The sequence below is a fragment of the Rhamphochromis longiceps genome, linkage group LG2 (genome assembly GCF_057381845.1).
Source record: "Rhamphochromis longiceps isolate RC_006_pf linkage group LG2, R_longiceps_female_GT1.1, whole genome shotgun sequence".
Classification (NCBI taxonomy): domain Eukaryota; kingdom Metazoa; phylum Chordata; class Actinopteri; order Cichliformes; family Cichlidae; genus Rhamphochromis; species Rhamphochromis longiceps.
Window position 1 is genome coordinate 3,356,471 of NC_140558.1, and position 23,127 is coordinate 3,379,597.

Below are 23,127 nucleotides of genomic sequence, written 5' to 3' on the forward strand. Positions count from 1 at the left end.
AGTGTAGGAGCTAAGTGCTTGGTGAAACTGGAAACAACCAACTAACTAAAAGATGGAAACTTTGTCATAGACAAAACAGTGTGGCGTACATCGAGTTAAATAAAGTTAAGCCACTGAACACAGGCCTCAAAAAGGCACCTCACTGCTAAACTGTCATCTATGGGTAGGCTAGCTAAGACCCAATTAATCAGTGTATTTTAGGCACTTACTAGCATCATATCACAAGAAACACATCATTTGTTTTCTTTCACCAAATCTACAAAACAAATCCACAGATGACACTGTGATGGAAATGAAATTCTATTTTTGCACCATCGAGTTGATTCTCAAAGTGCTCTTAGTCCAAGGCCTAGACCAAGTCCATAAAATAACCAATGATTCATTATTTTTTAAACTGTGGAGGCAAGTATCACAGTCTAAGAGTAGAAATATGGAGCTAGAGATGAGCAGAATGGGTTTTAGCTCCTGGGCTTAAAGTTGTTGTTTCTTTGGATTTTTCCCATCAATCCTTCTCATTTCCTCCCTGCTCTGTTCTCCCTCCCTTCAGGAGTTCCCTGAGACGAGTGGCTCAGGTGATGAATAAGGCCGACAAGAGGAAACACGACAAGTTCTCCAACCAGTTCAACTATGCTCTCAACTAAGCTCGTGTGCCTTTAACTGAAGTCAGACGGGTGGAGCGTTGCTCTCAGTAACCTTTCAGCCCCCGACCGCTCCTGCGTTTATCGTTTGTTATTTATATGTCTCTTTTATGTCTCCACCTCTTGTAGAGATTCAGGGAAACAAGGAGCTAAAGAATGCATTGTCACATTTCAAATTGGAACTTTTTGTATTTGTAGTTGAGCTTATGAGGCGGACTCTGTAGGAACAGTGAAGGAGGCGGAAGCTGGAAGACTGAATCGCCAAACCTGATCCACAGTTTTGTACAATAAAGGTGAAATGTTAAGGGTCCAGAGTTGTTGTTTCTTTGTAATGAAAGAAGAAGTGTTTCAATAATTGCTGGGAAATATGATGATAAAGGATTCTGTGTGTTCTACCTCAAAGCTGATGCTCGATACAGGACATGAAAGTTGTTTCATATGATATCACTTCTGTGGCAGCTGAAGCTAAAGCTAGTGATCAGCTGACTTTTACGCTTTCTTATTACGTCGGTGTTTTGTGCGACTGACAGGTTTCAAATGTGTTTTAGTGAGAATAAAATTGTAAACCTGCATCTTGTTACATTTTTGCCTTTTTTCTGTCCTTTCAAACGAGATTCATTGAACACAACAACACTGACTGTGGGAAAGTTCTCCTGTGAAGCTATTTTAGGAATAAGTGGCAACTAAGGGGAGTAAATAAATATATATTTGCAACACTATATTGAAAAGACAGGTGATATTTGGTTTACATTGCAGTGACATCACGAGAACAGCAGACATCCTGCAGCTTAAGAAAAATGATTTGCATCTTTTCTCTGTGATCTGTGATTCTCTGCACTTAATGAAGAGCTCACAGCTCAGTTATGCATTTCCATCAAATTACACGTCTTACAGAGAATGTTTTTTCACAAATGGTTGAAACTAAATAATTTAGCTTCAGTAACACAAGATCCTACATTTCTCATAGCACAACTAATGATGCCTGGTAGGGGCAACGTTGTTGGCACTGTTGTGTCACAGAAGGTTCTGGGGTCACATCGTCAGCGTGTCTGTGTGGAGAACCCCATGTCTGCATGGGTTCTCTCTGGCTTCCTCCCACAGTCCAAAGACTTACATGGGGTCAGTTTAATAGGCTGTGAGTGTGAGTGTTCTGTGTTTGCCTCTGGCCCTATGACAGCTGGGATAAGCTGCAGCCCCCATTAAACCTGTACTGGATAAGCAGGAGAGGATGGATGAATGGTTGGAACTTGTACTCCGCTGACTTCTGATTGTGGATTTTGTAGGGTTGGTCCTGGCCTCCCATGGGACACCTTAAAGCCTCATCTCATCCATGATTTGCTCTGCCTCTCCAGGCTTCACTGCTTGCTGCTGCCTTGATCTGATGCCACGAGGATCCACCAGCACTCCTCCCCAGCAGACATGCCGTTCCTGAAACACTCACACAGACTTCCTTAGCCTGTCCTACCACCTCACTCCGGACTGTTTCAGCGTCATTAAATCCCTTGGACTTCTATATTATCCATAAAGGCGGCAATTTTGTCTATGCAGAACATGGTTGTTCCTTTGTGCTGTCTAACAGGCACATGGAACGTGTTATTCAGTCGGTACTTTTGCAATGATGACATAACAAATCTAATGATTCTGGGATCCACACCTGTCCAAACATCAGCTATCATTTTATTGCTGGTTATTATTATTATTATTATTATTATTATTATTATTATTACCATTATTAATAAGAAATGCTAAAACCTGCAGCTCCTCTAGTGGCCACTTGATCCTGGTTAAAAAAAATTTGTGAGTCCTCAATGACCGTCATGTTAAAACGTCCAGTTTACAGCAAAAACTACGGAACATGTTTACAGCCTGCTGCATAACAGCGGGTTCCTCCTTCGTGACAGTTGGAAAGCTTAAATCAGGGGTGTGGCTGCCGTGATTGACAGGTGTGCTGAAACAAGGAGCTGTAGCTCTAAAAGTCAGTCACTCCCACACGACGCCCACACACACTAATTTATCTGTTTTGGGCTTGTTTCATTTATACCAGTTTGTGGGGAAAAACTGTGATAATATAGCTTCAAGCATTAATTGTGCTGCCAAATGTGTATCAACACTTTTGTTTAAGCTGTGCTGAGATCTGAACCCAAACCTCAACACAGCTTTTTCAAGTTAAACTATTAACCAAACTAGAACTTCAGTTGCTCTAAGCAGTTTCATATGATTGGCTGTAGATTGTTAAGCTACTGGATGAGTGCACAGAGTACCGTCTTCTAACTTGGTATTCTATATGAAGCAATTTAAGTTCAGGATGGGATGTTGTGGGAGTCAAAGTGATATGCACTGCACCCGGACACGCTGCACAAATTATTCAGGGATTATATCAACGCACCTTTGAAACACGTGTGGCCTCTTGCAGTGGAGTGACTGCAGAAAGTGATGGAGGCATGCTAGCTGACAGACGCTGCATGAATATGCAAAGTTCATGTGAAACTAAAAAAATACTACTCTATATCACTTTTTGTTAAATGAAAAAATGCTACTACTGAAGGGTGGCCGCTGCTTTTTTTTAAGAAGCTTTCTATCATTAATATCCGGGAGGCGTGTCTTTCTGGAGCATTTGACCTCCTTCTGTGTTGACTGTCAGCGTCCTGTCGATGTCTTGACATCATGCTGCAGACTCTACTTCATCTGTTGTTCCTATTTTGATCGGAGGGCTGAAAAATACATCCAATGCAGAAATGCCTAAAACTATTTTGCAAATAGCCATTTGAGGAAAAAAATGTACACATGCCTACAGTAAGGGTGGCTATAGATCCGTGTTTTATACGCAGTGTGTGAATCATGTTCTTCATATTTAACAGCAGCACAAACACTTTGAAAGCAGGCTGGTTGTCACAGCACTTTCCCCTTTTAAGCAACAGAGACTAACACTGGCGCTTTTCTCTGATAATAACACGAAACAAAAGAATCCCACTCAGAGAGATGCTTACACTTAACGATGACTGATAAACCAACTAGATTTGATGCCGTTTCCTCTTAAATATGTTCTTCGATTTGCCAACACTGCAGAGTCCTGTGAAGACTTTCACTCCTGAGGCTCGTGAGCTAAAATAAGTTGGATTTATTTATTTTTATTGTTATTTTTTTAACTGAAGATAAAAGATTCATTTTGATTAAATGTTTTTCATTTTGTGTCAGACCATAAATGTCCTGTGGAACATGATACAGCTCTATTTAATCCTGACCAATCAAAAGCTTCAAGTATTACAAAAACAGACAAATAAAACATTTTTGTCACTTCCGGATAAATATTGTAGACATCATTACAAGATAAAATTTCAAAAAAAAAAATTGTTATAAATTAAAGGCGCTCAAATGTAAATAAAGGAGAACATAAACAAACGGACATACACTCAGCTGAACTGAAACTAAATCATCTGGAATAATGAAATGTTTAAAGAAAGGCCGCTCGACACTCTGTTCAGCAGGGATTTGCTCCAGATGCTCCTGTTACTGGCTCTTTGGGCACATGCTTCAAGCACAGTATTTAAAGTCCGACAAAGAAGCAAAAACTGCAAACTCTCACTGCACTCTCGCTTCTTTTCAACAGTTTTCTGGTCTTTTGAGACAAACAAAAATGGTGACATTGTGACACTGTCGCTCCAGTTTTCGTTAAAATGTTCAATTTTCAAATTTCCTTTTATTAAAAGAAAATCTCGCGCACTCTTAGTGGACTTTGCACGTGCTGTGCGGCTCCCGCTGCGGTCCGTGCGCACTACTTCAACTTATCCGTATCACGCGGCTCAGTCTGTTTTCCAGGCACATGATTGGCTCGGCTCAGTGCTATTCTTATTGTCATTGGCCTATTGTGCTGTCTGTCAAAACATTAACGAAAGATTGTAATCGACGTTATATTCGTCACGTCTCATATTTCTATGACAGAAAAGTCATTTCACTGTAATTATCTTTATCGTTTTTGAGATTTGTATTGTATGCAAACCCCTTCCTCGCATAAATATTTTCCAGTTCCCATTTGGATTTTTTTATTGGTTTGTTTTTGACAAACAGGAAACCTCACAGATATCCAAACCAACCAACAGGCCCAGGATTAGCTTCACACCCAAACCCTGCATGGAAGTTACTTACCTCTGAGGCACTGCAGCACCCAACACTTCAGCTCACTGTTATTAAAAAAAACATTACTGGGATACTTTTCTGTTTAATTGTCATCATTTTAATATCAAAGGACAATACCATGTTGAGCTGAGGACTCAGTACATCCAAGGATTTTATGGAAACTGTTAACCACCTCAATAAATAAAAGAAATGAAAACGATCACAGCTGGAGTTACATGGTACTGACAATAGATCAAGCCATTCTCAAGTCTTAAATAAACATTCAATATTTTTACAGACTTTAGAAAAGAAAACAATGAGATCAACTATTTGTCTATTACAGTGTTTAAAACAGCATTCAGAGCTAGAACATAGATTTATGTACAGTTCTGCAAGATATTAACATTCTATCAAAATAAAATTAAAGCCTTTAAACGGTAAAAAAGGGGGAGGAGCTGAACGCTGTGCTGCAGTTCATACTGGGACATTTCAGTCAGGGCTTCTGTGTGTGTTTGTGTGTATCTACAGGTGTGTGCTGTAGAACGCAGGTGCAGCATAACTCTGTGTCCCCAGCATGAAGGGAGACAGGACGTGGCTGGCGGTGAGGAAAGGCAGCTGGACAAGGCTCCCAGCAGGGGGGTGATGGTGGCCGGCATAGCCTGTGTGCATGGCCAGATGCCCACTGACTGGAGGGGATTGGCTCAGAGGGCTGAGGCTTCCCAAGCCTCCTCCCGCTCCTCCCCCTGTGCCTCCCGTGCCTCCTGCTCCTCCCGTGGGGGCCGAGGTGTCGGCTCCAGGGTTCTGCTTCTTCCATTTGGTTCGCCGGTTCTGGAACCAGATCTTAACTTGGGTCTCAGTGAGGGAGAGGGACAGGGCCAGGTTGAGGCGCTCACACACTGACAGGTAGCGTGTGGACTTGAACTTGTTCTCCAGCGCCACCAGTTGCTCGTAGGTGAAGGCAGTCCGGGCTCTGCGGGGCTTCCCCGACTTGGAGTCTGAGCCAGAGCGTTTCCTCTTGGGCTTGGCCCCTTGGCCCCCATTGGTTTGGGGACTGGTGATCTGGCTTGTGGGGCCTCCGTTAGGGGTCTTTGTGTCTCTGCTGGGATCCTGGTGGCTGTGCTGGCCTAGTTCTCTGTCTCCATTACTGGGAAGAGCCGAGCTGCTCTCCTCACTGCTGTAGGGCCCGTCTGCAGCCTCTGAGTCCGGGGTCCCAGATCTGTGGAAGTCTTCCTCATCCGGACTTCTGTATATAAAGCCCTCCTCTAGAAGAACGCACACAACAAAGAGTTCAGCCACATGTAACATCCAACAGATTCTCCATCCTATATGGTTGTACAGGTGGTTTGTCTCTACAGCCCACAGTAGCTTAATGAAGTGGTTTATTCAGATTAAGGCATACCAAGCTCATGTTTAGGCTTACGTAAGTAGTTCACTACCTGGATCACTACCAATACCTTAAGATATTTAGGCAGGCTAAATAAAACCCATGGTTTAACCAAGGTCCTGCACTAGCAAGTTAAGCCAGTTAAACTAGATTTGGTACCAAATGTCACAGCTACAGAAACAAAGATACCAAAATATTGTGTAATTCAAATTATTAGCATCTGACAAATATGCATATGAATTTTTCGTACCAAGGCATTTTTTGACAAGTTAGAAAAGATTCTGTTACATTTCATATGGGGAGGGAAACAAGCTAGAATTTGCAAGTCTATTCTTCAGTCCTCTAAAAGTGATGGTGGTCTTGGTTTGCCCAATTTTAGACACTACTATTGGGCAGCTAACATACAAAAACTTTTACAATGGGTTCATAACGACCCCCCTGTAACAGCCTGGGTACAAATGGAAACTGCATCTAGCTGTTACTCATTATCATCAATACTCAGCTCACCACTCCCTTTTTCTCCAACCCTTGTTGGGGATAATCTAATAGCTAAGGAAACAGTAACTATTTGGCGACAGTTCAGAAAATACTTCGGGCTACTTGGACCGTCTTTGCTAACACCTTTATCAAAAAATTTTAATTTTGCACCTTCAAACACTGATGCGGCCTTTAGTAGTTGGAAAGATAACGGACTTAGGACTGTTAAGGACTTGTATAGTCAGGACACCTTTCTATCTTTTGCTGACCTATCGTCCAAATACGACCTGCCTAACTCCAACTTTTTTCGCTATCTTCAGGCTAGAAATTTTGTAAAAACGCAGTTCCCTCACTTTCCCAATCGGCCTCCAGAAACAAATCTGGATATCATCCTGCAGACGAACCCTCATCAAAACAGACTGATATCAGCCTTGTATAAAATACTAGATGCTTTGGTCCCCAAATCCATTTCTCATATTAAGCTGAGATGGGAGGAAGAGCTTCAGACAACCCTGCCAGAACAGCAGTGGGATCGTGCTTTGAAATTGATTCACTCGTCTTCAATTTGTGCTCGTCATGCTTTGATTCAGTGTAAGGTGGTCTATAAAGTACACTATACAAACGCAAAATTATCTAAAATCTATCCAACCATCAGTGATGCCTGTAGCAGATGTGGACTATCGCCTGCCAACCATGTCCACATGTTTTGGTCATGTTCGAAACTGAGTGCATTTTGGAGGAATATATTCGACACACTTAGCCAAGCATATGGCCAGACTGTCCTTCCTAACCCACTCTCTGCAATTTTTGGCATTCCTCCTGACTTGAACTTATCTGGTCCCCTCAAACAGGCCCTAGCCTTTACCACTTTACTGGCCCGGAGGCTTATTCTGTTGAAGTGGAAGCTTCCCCACCCCCCAACTCATGACCACTGGGTGAGAGATGTACTCTTTAACTTAAAGCTGGAAAAACTTAGATTCTCTCTAAAAGGTTCTATTAGGGAATTTAATAAAATCTGGAAATCATTTCTCTTGCTGGTCGACACTATTACTTTACTTCCTGAGTCTGCAGTGAACTGAGCAAAGCTACATTATAATGTTTTTTTTGTTTTTTTTTAAAATCTTATTTATACCTTATCTATTTGTTTTTCCTTTTGTTTTGCTTGGTCCTTTCTCTGTTATTTGTTTTCTCGGTTTTTGTTTTGTTTGTTTTTGTTTGTCTGTTTGGTTACGGGGCGGGGGGAGGGGGGGGGAGTTGTGGTTGTTGTTGTTTTTTGGGGGTTATGCTTGTTATGTGTATGGGTCCTGAGGTGTTGGTTTTTTTTTTGTTTTTTTTTCTAAATTGATTTTTTGGTTTTTTTTGTGTGTGTGTGTGTGTGTGTGTGTGTGTGTGTGTGTGTGTGTGTGTGTGTGTGTGTGTGTGTGGGCAGAAACTGGTTTTCTGCAGTGTTTTGTCTATTGTAGACCTGGTAGGGGGAGAATTTGGGTTGGGGGGTTGGAGGGTATAATGGACATACCACTGTTCTGAAATCAAGATGGACTTAGCTGTTGCTAACTTTGTATGTCATTGTTGAAATTAATAAAACAAAGTTGAAATATAAATATGCATATGAACAAGTTAGCTCACAATATGGAGACTTCATAAAATGACTAGAGCTTTTTAATTGATCTTTTCTGTAATATCAAACTGAAGTCTTATTTCATCAGTTACAATCAGAAACATTTTTATTTCTTCACTGCAAAGAAGGTTTGGCTTCAAATAAATACTTTAAGGTTCAGCTTCTTGGTTGCAGTAATAAATTGGTGGTATGGATTATGAAATGGTTAGAGCTAGAAGAAACAATGCTGGCCATAAAGCAAACAGTGGTCTTCTAAGTACTAAGTTTACTGGCCCATCTATTTACCCCTATCTCCTCATAATTACCGTTGCCACGGTAGGCCAATTAATCTAAAAATGTAGCTGAGGATTGTAATTATCTTAATTATCTGCTATATGGAAAAACAGTCTCTTCCCAGCATAATCAGTGAGTGTTGAACTGCGGTCCCAATTATGGCCACTGTACGCTTCCTTCAGAAACTTGCAGTTGAATTTAAAAATATCTTGAATGAATAAACACGTCAAGTTTCCAAAGACAGAGCAGCCATGAGCCTAACCTGAGTAAAGTGCTAAAGAGCCAGAGGGCAAGAATGAGCTGCTGATACTGAGCTGCCAACTCTCCATTAGTATTAATCACTGTGTCATCCGGTATCCATCATCATTTTTTGCTATGTGCTCCACTTTCTGGAGTTTACTCATCACACGATTACTGCATCATAAGTCTGTGGTGTCTTACTTCATTTGTGGCTAAATGAGTGAGGGCAATATTTGGGAATAAAACGATAAAATCAACAGAAATAAGAAGGCAATTAGATCAAGAAGGTTCTGAAAACAGTATCTTCAGACGAAACGAAAAGGTATGAAATGACCATAAACTGATCACTGTACATTACTGTGCACTGTAAAATATACTAGATGATTATCAGGCAAAAGAAATTGTGTTTGAATACTAATAGTGTGCTAAAATAACAATGGAGCATTGGAATATGGTGGATTTTAAGGTACCACAGATCAGCAGAAAAACATCAATAGACATTGTTGGACCTCTTAAATGTCCAATTAAATATTTTAGCTGCAAATCGACTGCTTTTACGTCAGCCCTTCAGAGGAGCACATGGTGCTTTAGTCTTTAATGAAACTGTAACTCTTTCTGCAATTATACGTTAGGGACAAAAACGATCTGGACGTTCACGCTAAGCTTTCATACAGTTTGTGCATTGTGCACGTACATGTCATGAAAACACCGAGCACAGTCCACCTCAACATGTACAGCACACATGTGCTTACATCCCTGCAAATGCTCTTATTGCTAATGTTAGAGAGATACTGTGTGTGCTTTTTTCACGTTATTGGTTTGAATATTTATGTCCCAATTATGCTGTTCCTTTTGTCCTTAATCTCGACAACATCAACAGTTTTAAATGGCAAGAAAAAGTAAACTGCACCTTGAATAATACTAAATTATATATTTTTAAAAATGTATAATGTAAGACATATTGTTATAACCGCCCCCCCCCCCCCCAAAAAAAAAGTGAGAAAATAAAAGCATTTATTAACCAGTGACAAATCCACCTGCATGATTTCCACTGAAAAATGACTGAGCATGTGTTAGATCATCTGGAGTAAGACTGTGTAGTTTTACAGATTAAATCAGAGACAAAATATGTATGAAAGCTAACACAGAAGGGTTAGTTTAGCTGTGATGATGTAGACAGAAGAACCTGAGAGAAATTTAAAAAACAAGCATGTTTACAGGTGTGCAGAAAAGATAGCTCAATAAGATTATGTTTTACATGTAATTTACTCATAAAATGTCCACTTTTTCATTTTTCTCATATGTAATAATAATAATAATATTATTATTATATTAATAAAAATAATTAAGAATAAAGGAACCATGATGCTTGGTGAGATGGTTTCTTGTCCATTTTATAACAAACAGAAATTAATAATAATTTGGTTTGTTTTTGCAAAAACATGCCAGCCATTTAATCATATACTGATTCTAATTTAAATTTTTATTTTTAAAAAGGCCTGATTTTACAGTCGTTAAAAATAAAGCCTTATGTTACCACTATATTTATTATAGTCTGTACGTGATATGTATTTCGCTAGTTTCACTGTGCTGGGATACTTTTTGGCAGTCAGTATAATAAAACAGAATAATAGTATACAAACTACAACAGCAGTGCATGCGTTCCTGTGATGTTTTTACTGTTTTCTTTCTTTTTCTTTTGTTTTGAGCTTTTGTTTTTAACCCAGCTCGACTATATCACGAAGTTATAATTATTTATGATGTAGGGTATATGCCTGTGTCTGCTTCTGAAAAATAAAGTCAGAATTTTGTTGATTTGAAATCTGTAAAATGTACGGAAAATTTAATTAAAACAAATGAGAGATTTAAAAATAAATAAATAAATAAATAAATAAATAAATAAATAAATAAATAAATAAGGAAAATAAAAATGTGACGGAAAAAACAAAGAAAAGAGGACAAAAGGAGGAAAACGTCCAATATTATAATAATATGAAATCGAGGAGACGGAGCTGATTGGAGCTACTGCGTTTACGTGGGGTCCATGAACTTAGTGCACACCTGTCCAATAATACCGATCACACACAGGAACTGCAGCCAATTAACTTTTTTGCTCCTTTTAATTCTAGATAAAAACAGATGCTGTTTTAAACTTAAAACCAGAGAGCTCGTTCTCCCCATTCTTCCATGTTTTAATGGTCCGTACTCGGTAGTTTTCTCATCTCTTACATCATCACAAGATTTCACCGAATAAGTGGCCTGGAACACAGATTTCTGTGTGACATCAGGGTTTAGTGAGAAAATATTTACGGACGAAGCAAAAGCCCAACAACAACTGGTGGGTAATTAAAACCAGAATCCTTAGGTCACAGTGAAACCACACACAACAATGCAGTGCCCTTAAAATATGATCACAATTAGAAAGGCCTTCTTCCGGATCATTTTTCTTCCGTCGGAAAAGCCTAGCGGTGTTCACAACACATGTATTATTGATAAATAGCGTAAACGGGCTATATTAAAGTAGAAATGGAAAAGCTCTATATTCGATTTGGGGTAAAACGGTTACATTGGTTAGGTTTCACTCAGGCTAATGTTGGTATGTTTAACTATCCATGAATAAATCAGTTAATTCACCGGTAAGAATAAATATGATTTGAATGACACAGAAAATAAACAACCTAATTACTAACTACAAACGCGCGAGCACACACGCTCGCGCGCACACCTATTTTAATCATATAAAAAACAGGTCAAATTTCTGAAAACGTTAAAGGATGTTGCAGAATCATTCAGAGTGGTTTCTAAGGAAACGGGACTTTGAACCGTAACAGGAGCAGTTCGACTGAATTCAGCTGCCCGAAGGAAAAGACGTTACTGACGCAATGGCGGGAAATTAAAGGAAATTAAAAATAAATGATTCGATAATGGACTTGGTTTGAAGTCCACGGAGACTTACTGCTCTGGTATTCGTCTGCACCGTAGCCCTTGCTGGCCTCGAGGCTGGGCTCGCGCTCCCCGGCTCCTCCTCGCCGGTTCTCCGCTCCGTACACGCTCTGCTCGAGCTCGCCGCGGTGGCTCACGTGCTGTTGTTGCAGCTGGTGTCGCCGGTTGCTCGTGAACTTGTTGGGGTCCAGGATGTCCAGCACGGAGAAAGAAGTTGTCCGGTGCCCGATGGGGCCCTGGAGAGTAACAAATGGGAATGATTTATTTAGTTAAAAAACAAGACATCATCGCCTTTTATCCCGTATAGCTGAATTTATTTGAACTTGCTTTTTTTTCTTGTCCCCCCAAAATTACGTTTTGCCACGCATTTTAACTGCTATATATTTAATTGTAATATTAATAATGATCACTTTAAATATTATTATTTTTATTATTACTATTATTACTATTAGTAGTAAGCAGTGTTAAAGTCAAAGACAAATCCCAGTGTTAGGTGTTGGTAGCACACATCACATCCAATAAAACAGACGGTAAAGTGTGTTCATAAAGCAAACATGAACACAGATCAGCTGCATTTCCTGCGCAGGCTGTGTAGCGGTCAATAGGCTATCAGAAGAAAAACGAATCAATCCCATTTTAAGTAGTGCAGTCTATAGATTTCTAAAACTTCAGTTTTACATTTCCACACGTAATTGGTTGGAAAATATGTGAGTTCAGGGGAAGGCTTACACTTAAGGTAAAATACTGCTTTACCAGATTGTTTGAACCTGCATGTGGGCATAAGGTTTACAGTGTGATGTAGAAATGTTCAGACTTTTTATATCATAATTTATGTGGAGCCAAAAAGGTAGCCAAGTGTAAAAGACAGATAAAAGGTGGTGCAGTGACTCTGTTTCCCCCCCTCCCTGCATTACATCCTGATTAGGATCATCCATTTATTAATGAGGCCAGTCTTGAGCATGTCGACATGAATAATCCTACATTAATATTCTCTCTTTAAATAATCCCAGGGAGCCTCTGGAGAAAGACCCAGGGGCGTATTAACAACTGGTGATAAGAATAGTCTAATCGAAAAATGCCACAATCAGAGCTGCGAATAAACACAATCATGTTTTATTTAAGAATAAACAAATTCGCGTCTATGGAAAAAATATAGAGAAACGCCCGTCTTTACAAACAGGCCTACTTTGAATTATTTTGAATTCAATTAATTTCGTTCAGAAACGAACGAAAAAAATCTAATAGCTTTAATTAGAGCAATAATAATTATAACAAAATAAAAGTCGGTGTCCTTTACGGGAGCGAATTTGAATGCTTTTAATTTAGAACTTTTTATTTTGTCTCTTTCCGATCACACTTTCCAGCTGCATTTTATTAAAGGCCTCATCTCCATAATATGACCCATAACCTGACAACACGGGCCACATTTTAAAAACAAAGAATCATAGCAGTTACACAACAGGACCAAGTAACCAAATAATTTTATTTTAAAAACCGTCTTCCGTTTTCGGTGCTTCGGCTGCTCCCTGTGCTAAGAATTCTTACTTTTCTGCTCGCCCAGCTACTTTTCGTGCCATCCTTCTTTCCTGTAATGTAATATCTGTCTGCCTCGATGCTTCTTTATTTATGCTGCAGTGTCCCGGTTGTGTCCTGTCCGCTGGTCTATATAGGCTACCTGAGAGTCTGCCGTTACTGTCTGCTGCTACCGTCACGCACCGCTCCGGTAGCGCTTCACAAAGTTTGCTCGTGCCCGTATTAGCCTACCTGCTGTGGCGGGGCCAACACCGGATTCGTCGGTGGAGCTTCCGAGTGGTTCTCCGTGGCCTGAGCATCTCTGCCGCCGGCGGTCGCGCTGGAGAAGAGCCGCTTCTCCCCTGCGGCGGCTCCGTCTAACAAGTCACCGCTGTCCGGGCTCACCACAGTTTGGACGCCGTCCCCGCCGCTGGGCGCCGGTAGCGCTCTGTCCCGACTCATGACGGGTGGCACGGCGTCCGTCACTGGCCCCGCCGCAGCTCTCTCCCGGCTTATCACGGTCTGGACCCCATCCGCTCTGTCCCGGTTCATCACTTTACTCTCCCTTTCCCATATAATAACAATCCGTTAGAGATGAAAATTTAAAGAAACAAATCAACACCAAGTCGTTTTAAAGAGCTTGGATGATACTCATGTCAAATAACAAGTTCACACCACAGGCCGGTTCATGTGTCCCGTCAGCATTCTGTCTCAAGCGGTGTGTTCACCCAGGTAAAGTTTTCCATTGGCATCCGGACAGTCTGGGCAGAATACGAGCTTTAGCTGGACTCTCGCTTCCGTCAAACTTTAAACTTGTTCTCTCCGGCCTTCATCCTCTACATCGGCCGCTGCAACTCAGCGTCTCCGGCGATCTTTTGTCTGTCCGTCTCGTACCGTGCCGTTATCCCGTACTGGCACGCACACATAAACAGCGCGCGATGTTCCGACCTCCAGCCTTGCGCGCTCTGGAAGCCTGACAGGAGTTGAAGGCGGGACAGACTGATCTATCTCTCTAATAGTTAAAACTAGCCTGCTCCCCCCTCGCTTGCTCTCTCTCCCCCATTAGTTAAGTGAAGAACCCTCTCTCTCCCCCCTCTCTCTCTCAGTTCTTGTCTCCGTTTTTGGCTTTTAGCAGGCCACTCGAGGAGCCTCTACCATACATTTGTCCCCGTGTGTGTGTGTAGGCCTGTGTGTCGCCATCTCCCTCCTTATTTATGCATTCTTATTCAACTCTACGGGTTGTAATTGGCTACAAATTAATCCCACTTGCACTAATAGGCTATTATCTCGAGGCTGCAAGCGCGCGGGTGGTGCTGTGTGGCCCGGGCCAATTCGCTATCAGAGCACGCGGAGAAATAGAGACAGAGCGGGAAGAGCGCTGGCTGTCCCCACTTCACAGCGCGCGGTGTCGCCTCGCGGATCTCACGACGCTAAATTGTTTAGGTCGACGCTTCGTGAAATGTTGCTTTGTTCGCCAACAGGTGACGTAAAGGTGTAGCAGGTGTACAGATAGTTGGAACACAGTCACAGTGCTCAGTTATTAGTTCTAGAATTAGCCTTAACCAGCGAGTTACATTAGCGTTCGGAGGTTAACAGCCGTGTGCTCTAATTTATAGCTAATGTGTAATACGCCGCCTCGCTCGCACTTTACTCGTGCATCCACATGAAAGGGGGCGCTTATCTTTAATGCAGATTCCAGGGCAGGGCCTCTCTCAAAACTCAATTACGGCCTGAATAAAGCCGGTAATGTCCCCGCTGCAGTGAAATATTGATTCCTAATCCTTGGCAGTCATTACTATGCCAGAAAATAATAGACCACAGAATTGGATTTTGATTTAACACACGACGTGTTTATTCTAATACTAGGGACTTAATATTCCGTTGACTCTCATTTTCAGCCACAGAGGAGAGGGCAATGGTGATGGAAGCTCTAACGCCACACTTTAAAAAAAATATTGTTGTGGAAAATATTTTAAAAAAGAAGGAAGAAAGCGAGGTGACGGGACATCTTTCCTGTCCTCCTCCCCGGTCCTAATACACAAGGTCAGCTCCATGTAATTGCCTTGCTCAATGATCCTTGGGAGGAAGAAATTAAAAGTTGAGTAAAATAATGACTGAAACAATGGGACATGATTAACCAATCAGAGAGCTGAACCCATTTGATCTACTTCCTGCTTCCACCCTGAGGCTTTATAGCTTTATTTTAAAATGGTCAATATATTAACTATATTAAACATCACTGCAGCTTATTTACCTTGGAAAATATTTGCATAAAGCAGCACCACTGCACTGCACAGTGCTACAGAGAGGAAGCGATGCAGCCAAGTGAATATGGAACAGTATTATTATTATTATTATTATTTATTCTGCATTTGAAATCCAGCCAAACAGCCTCACTGCATGTGACCTCAGGTGCATATATGTCAAATTAGAAGAATATTAACCGCTAAAGTCTTAAAAGAATGAGTTTTAAGAGCAGTCCAACCCCGGTTCCACACATCAGTGAGTGTAATGAGCTGTGTGCCTAGCGTTCTGGCCTTTGACCCTAATATCTCTTTAATGCAATTTGTAGTGCAGCTCCATTATATTCAGAGAGGAAGAAGCCCGAGAAACAGCAAAAAAGAATAACCATATCAACTGGAGTTGTGTATAGTAGTATTTGCACAATTTGCAAAATATGTGTCCTTTCTGTTTATTATTGCTATGATGCTAATTTGCTTCTCACTATGACAGAACGAACAGAAAACACACACACATGCAGTGGTAGTCCCACTTTCCACAGTGTGGGCCAACAGATGCTATGGGAGAACTCCCCTTCCCGATTAACAGTCAGCACGCACGTGTATGTGAGCATGTGTGTGTCTTGTGTCTATAATTATTCTAATGAAGGTTAATGAGCTCTGCTCAGCCTCCTCTTTATTAAATTAATCTCAGCCGGTAATGAATCATAATTACTATAATTAGCAGCTTGAGCTGCCTGATCTCATGCCGGTGGCTGGTCAGAGCAAGGTGTGGTGTGACACGGAGGCTTTCATCACACCCACAACTTTCATCTCTCCCTCCTTCCACTGTGTCCACTGGCTTTGGCTCTGCATAAACATAATGTTCATGGAGCTGGTCTTTCAGCGTAGAGCCTCCAGACTGGATCTGAGATTTGCTGCACTAATTTGATTATTGCTGATCGTAATATCAGTCAGAATAATTGTGTACGTTAGTGCCAGTGATCAGAGCTGCTATACGCCGTGTAGTCACACTTGTGAGTTTACATTATCACTATCTAAATGAGGCCTCTCAAAGTTTGAAGGGCCTGACAGAAAACAGTAATACTTTAAAACAGGTTTCAACAATGTAAGAATAAGGACTGCTACTATCAACAAACCGGACACCTGTCCAAATCCACTGGATTTCAAAACCTTGAGCAGTACAGCTTTATTTATTAGTGTTATAGATATAGCTTCAGTGAATTTTTTCCCCATCTTCTCTTTATTTCTGCCGCTATACTTCTCCTATCCATCTCTTCGCTTCCTCTATTCCTCCCATTTTTTTTATTTTGTGTCTTTTCAAGGTTCTGTGTTTTAGATTAGCCCTCCTCCTCTTCCCCATTACAGGGGTAAAAGCCCCCCATCCTCCACTCACACACAGAGGCAGAACCCTCGCACCATACACACCTCGCAGTTAGACACTCAGATAGAATCTGACCTGAAGAATTAATTAAATATGATAGCTGATTAAAAATAGCATAACTAATAGTGTAATATCTCAAGCTGTCGTCTTTAATAGTCAACATTGTGAGTGTGTGTCTTATCTGCTGCAGACAGACGCTCTCACTATTGATTCCTGTTCATTTCAGTTGTCAGGCAGACCACTCAGCTCATCTGGAATCATTAAACTCGCTGTCTCCCTCTGTGTCTCTCTGCCTGTCTCTTACCCTATTTTCTCACCTTTATCAATTTATATTTAATTTATTTCAATTCCACCACTCTTTTCTAATGACAGGATTGAATCAGTGTAGCAACAATCTACAAAGGCAATATTGTAATTGGTAAAATAAAGTTATAACACGAAATATGTATATATATATATATATATATATATATATATATATATATATATGTGTGTGTGTGTGTGTGTGTGTGTGTAGAAAAAAGAGAAGAGAGTGAAAAGAGTGATGACAGAGTCCTAGTATATTAAGGAAACCGAGAAAACAACCGTGATCATATCTACCTGGTTGTCTTGGCTTTGGTCTGAGACTTCAAACTGGGAGTTTTTAGCAGAAAGAAAGATATGTTTAGCTTTTAAATAAACAGACAATCAAAAAACAAAACAGAACAAAGAAATCCAAGCAAACAAACATATATTTGCCTATAATCATGCATGTTTGCAGTGAAACTCTTGGGGAATCTTCTTATCCCTGATGGTATAAAACTATCTATAAACCTGCAGGAATCAACTGTTAGAGGTTTAATTGTATTTGTCCCTTCACAGTAAAAGCACTCTTCTAGTGATCTTTATTTTCGTCCGGAGGCCTTATGGGCAGGTTTGGATGTTTGCTGTGCTCACAGTGTAAACTCTGACTCCTCTGGCTGGCTTATTCTATCAAAAATCTAAAAAAGTCATGACGGATGGAAAATAACACAGTGGATGTTATTTTTTCAAACTGCCTCAGTTGTGAAATTCAGCATTATTTGTGACATATTCATGCTGAACAAGCGTAACAAAGACTGAAGTCAGCGACTCTTATTCGTATTATATTGCTCATTATTCTGTAGGTTTGTCATGTTGTCATTTCTGAATTTTGGAAACTTTTGTTTTAAATTAAATTGTTTCAAAGTATGGATGAATGGACTGACGGGCAGATTCAGATTGACAGAAGGGAGACTTCACCTTTGCTTCCCCACCTGACTGAAGGTCATTTTAGTGATCCCTGTGGAAACCCCACGGCTGGAGTGAAGCTGTGGAGCCAGATGAGTTTTTATTGGTGGAAGTCACAGCTCAGTGATCTCTCTCTCTCTCTCTCTCTCTGTGTGTTCTCAAGCAGTTAGTTTAGCCAAAGACACTGTCTGCCTTTGAAATAAATACTGTGGAAGGTGGTAGGATGACTGAAAATAAAACCTATTGAGCTTCTCTTGGATTTCTATCACATATTTCATATAGCATGGACATGGCATAAGTAACTCTGGCTCAATGATCAAGACGTTTTAAAAGTATCGATACTACGCCTTCACATTCTCTTAACCATGGAGTCTCCATATTGTCAGAAAGCGTGCTTGCTAAATCAGATTAATAAGATCCCAGTCGTGGTCCGAATAGTCCATCAGTTCCCTACATAGCATGCCAGATGTCCACGATGTCCGAGACAGCTTTTCTTTTACAAGATCACTAAAAAAGGTTGTCTCTTAATGTATAAACCCACTAGGATGGCCTCAAGGCTTTTATTCCTCGTCTCAATAATATTTCTAGTCTCTGGGTATGAGGCTTTTTGTAGTTGTGCTTGGTATAACAAAGACATTCAAACTGCTGACCACACATGCACATGCATAGATGACCAGCAGATCAATTTTTATGAGCTATCGTGCTCTTGACAAAGAAAGAAAAATCTAGAAGCTGATGCAACTCAAAGTTTAGAAGCACCATTTTTGCGGCTCTTAATTGAAAATCAATTAATCATTCATCACAGCTGCACAGCTGCTATACAACAATCCTACTTAGCTCCTGACCTGAAAATGGACATGTGCCATATTCATTTTGTGTCACTTGGTTTGTTGCAACCTACCTCTGTGTTTGATTCAACCTAATAATAATAATAATAATCTTATTCACTTGTTTTTTTCATATCCTTCAGAAACTCAGAAAATCTGAAAGTCTTTAGCAATAAGTGGATATTAAAAATATGATTCTACCCTAATCATCATATTTCAGCAAACATCCAACTCCAGTGTCCACAGTGTTGCACTGTATTGAAGTAACACATAAAAAAGCCATGAAAAGGACTTGCAAATGGATTTCTGCACAAAACACTGACAGTGTGTACCAGCAGAAGAGTAAAAATGAAAAGGTTGTGAGGTGATGAGAGAGGCTGTCCTACTTTAAAAAGCTGGAATCACTTTAAGGTCTTTGTGGGTCTTCAGGGCTAAAATGGCTAAACATAACACTTTATTCTCATAGTGGCTCTTTCACACAGTAGCAATGATATCTCTGCCGCACAGTCCTTCGTGTGAGTGAGTGTGTGTGTGTCAGTGATTGGTTTCTGTTTTATGGACTGGCTAGCAGAGTGCTAGTAATCCATAGAAATAAATCTGCTTTATTTGACCTTAGTGTTAACTCCAATAAAATGCGCTTTACTGCAGGGAGGACATGCGCGCGCACGCACACACACACACACACACACACACACACACACACACACACACACACACACACACACACACACACACACACACACACACACACACACACACACACACACACACACACCTTGGCCAGCTAATCAGGTCATAGCTGGCCACTTGACAACATTTATAAGGACACAGAGGGAAACCTTCTCTTCACCAGAGTCCCTTCACAGTCCTTCAGCTAATGAAGGGCACATTGTTGCAGGATCACTGTGAGAAGTATTTAAATGCACTTGTAAGTCTAGCGTTTTTTTTCAGGACTCTGCATGAATATTATTTGTTATTTCTTTATTTTGTTATATTTAAGCATTATATACTACACACAGTACAAAATGTAAGGTTTTGGTTTTATACCATTGGAATGGTTGTTTATTTGCCCTCAAATGGTCCAACATTTCTAAAGAAAAGGCATTAAGGGGTTGAGCAGCAGAGTTGAGCAGCAGGTGGGTTGTGCCCATGAAAAACTTGCCAAATCTCCTCTGATAATGACAAACAGCTTATTCTGCTGTTGACTCTTTTATTGTCATTAGATTGGATGACTGAAGTCTGAATTAAAAAGGCATGTTTGCAGCTCAGCAAGTTATTCATTGAACAGACAGGCGTCAGTAGCATACACAACCACAACCCTCAACCAGTAGCGGCAGATGGCCCCGCCCCTTCTTGAGCCTGGTTCTGCTGGAGGTTTCTTCCTGTTAAAAGGGAGTTTTTCCTTCCCACTCTCGCCAAAGTGCTTGCTCATAGGGGGTCATATGATTTTGAGGTTTTTCTCTGTATGTATTATTGTAGGGTCTACCTTACAATATAAAGAGCCTTGAGGTGACTGTTGTTGTGATTTGGTGCTATATAAATAAGATCAAATTGAATTGAACCATAACAGCCTGGCACCTCATACTCGTGCTGGTCTGCTTGGTCACAAACTGCTGGTCAGGACTGCAGGCAGGCCATTCTAACCTCCTCTCCCAAATTTCTTAGGTAGTCTCTGATAAACCCACACTATGGGGGTATGTGTTGTCATCTTGCAGAACCGAGTTCAGAACCAAACTGTGGAGATATGGAATTACCAGTTATTGAAATATCTTATCTCAACCTTTCTGCACTGAGATGTCTCTAGTAATGACAAACCATTTTGTCAGTAAAGGAGAGTTTTAAGTTGTCCAGAAACACATCAAGGACTTCAGACACATCGGCTGCATAGTATTAAATCCCGATTCTTTTGTCCCCATGACAGAACAGAGAAAACCGACTCATAGTGTGTTAAAATATTGATATTTCTTTTATTCAATCATCTTCCAGAAGAGAGAGACCCCTGCACAGCTCAAACGCCAGTTGCAAGAGCTCTAACATTAGAATCATAAACTGTGCCTCATATAGGTTTTATTTTGGTACTTTACACGTCACACATTCTCAAACATTGCTTATATGGCAAGTTCCTCATTTCAGTGTCTTATCTATTACAGTTTTTCTCGATTGCTAAAACACATTTCTTGAAACTATGCCTCATATCCTCACAACAGTAAACACAAATCCATAACATCTCACTCAATTTCCCAAACATCCTATTTCCAGGTCAAAATGAAGCTCTACACTCAAAACTATTCACTCTTGCTGAAAAACCAAACTTTGCCCTCAGACATCAAACACAAGCCCTCAAAAACACACACACTACAACAGAGTTTTGCACACTGGTACAATTAATTCAAAACAATAGTTCCAAAACAATTAGGTTGCTTATGGTTCTCCCCTTCAAAACCCTTGTCACATGATAAACACAAAAGACGCAACCAATGTATGTACAGTGGCACATTGTCATTCACGTACTATACAGTACAACACACACCAGAAACATTATCCCACCTCAGCATCTTGTCTTTGGTCTGGGTCAGGCCAGAGAATCTCATCCACATCACAGGCTATATTGGCCCCAGCCAGGCAGCGGGGGTAAAATCCTCTTGCATGCCTGATCCACCCCTGGCATGCATCTACTGATATGTCTAGGCAGGCCTCTTCCATGGCCTGAAGGAGGTGAACATGGACATAAGGTTCTCGGTCACTTTCCACCGCCATGCCGAAAATAACTCCTCTATCGAGTTTAGAAAGGGAGAGTATGCAGGCAGAAAGATATTAGAAAACCTTGGGTTATTGGTAAACCAGTCACGAACCAGAGCAGCGCGATGGAAGCTGACGTTATCCCACACAACAACGTAGTGAGGCTGCTCTGGCTGTGCTGGTTCCCTGTAGTCCAGCTGGAACATATGTTGTCTTAAACCATCAAGAAAAGCAAGGAGAAGCATAGTGTTATAGGGTCCTAGTACGGCATGGCGGTGGAGTACCCCGCCATGCCGTACTAGGACATTCCCCCCACGCTGATCAGGGACATTTACAATAGCCCGATGGCCAATTATGTTCCTCCCCCTTTTCCTTCTTTTGGTCAGGTTAAAACCTGCCTCATCCACAAAGATTATTTCATGGGGAAGAGGCCGTCCTTCAATCTCAAAGATTCTCTGCAAAACACATAACACAGTAGAGTCAATCGGTACCCTGAACCACAGTTCAAGAGTGCTGAAATGGCAGCATAAACTGCCATGCTGTGATGGTACACAATACTTCATACAGTATCAAAACTCATACCTGAACATATTCCACACGTTGGTTTTTCACTCTGTCAGAGTTTCGTTCGAAAGGGACTCGGTATGCCTGTTTCATCCGGAATTGATTCTTTCGGAGGATGCGGTCAATTGTGGAGAGGCTGATGGCATTTATGCCTCGAAAAAGATGATCATCCTCAATCACTCTCCTTTGAATCTCTTGCAGGCGGATTACATTATTTGCAATTACCATGTTTACAAGTTCCCTCTCTTGCTCCTCCGACAAAAGCCTTAACCTGCCTCCACCAGGTGGTCGTCTCTGTGTCCTACAAAAATAGAAGCACTCATTACTGTAACTGTCACACATTCATTTTACAGGCAAATAATGGAAACATACTGAAACTCAAGACACATAAGTTCAGTAACTTAAACGTTACTGTACAAAGCAGTCTTACTGCAAGTACACCTACCTGTTTTCCTCCCTGAAGGTTCTGATGATGGAGGCAACAGTGAAGCGACTCAAATTTGGTTGTACTCGTTGCCCAGCCTCCCTCATAGTCATCCCATGGACAAGGACATGGTGAACTAAAGTGGCTCGAATTTCATCCGAGACTGACTGTCTTGTTGCCCTTGCTCTTCCCCTTCCTTGTCGCCGTCGTTCTCCACCTCCTTCACCACGTCCTCCTCCACCTCTCCCTCCTCCCTGTTGTCCTAGACCACCTCCTCCTCCTCTTCCACCACGTCCTCCTCTTTCACCACGTCCTCCTCTTTCACCATGTCCTCTTCCTCCACCACGTCCTCCTCCTTCACCTCCTCCTCTTCCACCACGTCCTCCTCTTTCACCATGTCCTCTTCCTCCACCACGTCCTCCTCCTTCACCACCTCCTCCTCCTCTTCCACCACGTCCTCCTCTTTCACCATGTCCTCTTTCTCCACCACGTCCTCTTCCTTT

At 41.2% G+C, this 23,127-nt stretch overlaps 2 protein-coding genes and 1 long non-coding RNA gene across 4 annotated transcripts in view; 1 reads left to right on the forward strand and 2 right to left on the reverse strand.

The window, feature by feature from the left end:
• uvssa (UV-stimulated scaffold protein A) overlaps positions 1–1,033 on the forward strand; it is a 38,481-nt gene extending 37,448 nt beyond the window's left edge. For both annotated transcript variants that reach the window (XM_085415007.1, XM_085415014.1), the window contains exon 15: positions 548–1,033. In XM_085415007.1, coding sequence (XP_085271133.1) covers positions 548–641 — 94 coding nt within the window. In that variant the 3' untranslated portion in view covers positions 642–1,033. The remainder of the gene's footprint in view (positions 1–547) is intronic.
• A 3,861-nt stretch (positions 1,034–4,894) lies between these two features.
• Positions 4,895–14,214, reverse strand: nkx1-2b (NK1 homeobox 2b). The gene is made up of 4 exons (XM_085380408.1): positions 13,874–14,214; positions 13,451–13,763; positions 11,700–11,922; positions 4,895–6,013 (listed from the first exon to the last, which is right to left on the reverse strand). The coding sequence occupies exons 2-4, from the start codon at positions 13,748–13,750 to the stop codon at positions 5,274–5,276; spliced, it is 1,263 nt and encodes a 420-aa protein (XP_085236534.1). The 5' UTR covers positions 13,751–13,763; positions 13,874–14,214; the 3' UTR covers positions 4,895–5,273.
• Positions 14,215–22,054: 7,840 nt separating this feature from the next.
• LOC146676763 (uncharacterized) lies at positions 22,055–22,755 on the reverse strand. The gene is made up of 3 exons (XR_014907258.1): positions 22,646–22,755; positions 22,219–22,501; positions 22,055–22,091 (listed from the first exon to the last, which is right to left on the reverse strand). It is a non-coding gene; the product is annotated as an uncharacterized LOC146676763 (long non-coding RNA).
• Between the last annotated feature and the right edge of the window lie 372 nt (positions 22,756–23,127).

Coding starts and splice junctions, on each gene's coding strand:
- nkx1-2b (XM_085380408.1), bottom strand. CDS start 13,750: ATGAACCGGGACAGAGCGGATGGGGTCCAGACCGTGATAAGCCGGGAG. Junction 11,923..13,450: donor TGTTGGCCCCGCCACAGCAG/GTAGGCTAATAC, acceptor GTTACTCTCCAG/GGCCCCATCGGGCACCGGAC. Junction 6,014..11,699: donor TGCAGACGAATACCAGAGCA/GTAAGTCTCCGT, acceptor GCGTTCTTCTAG/AGGAGGGCTTTATATACAGA.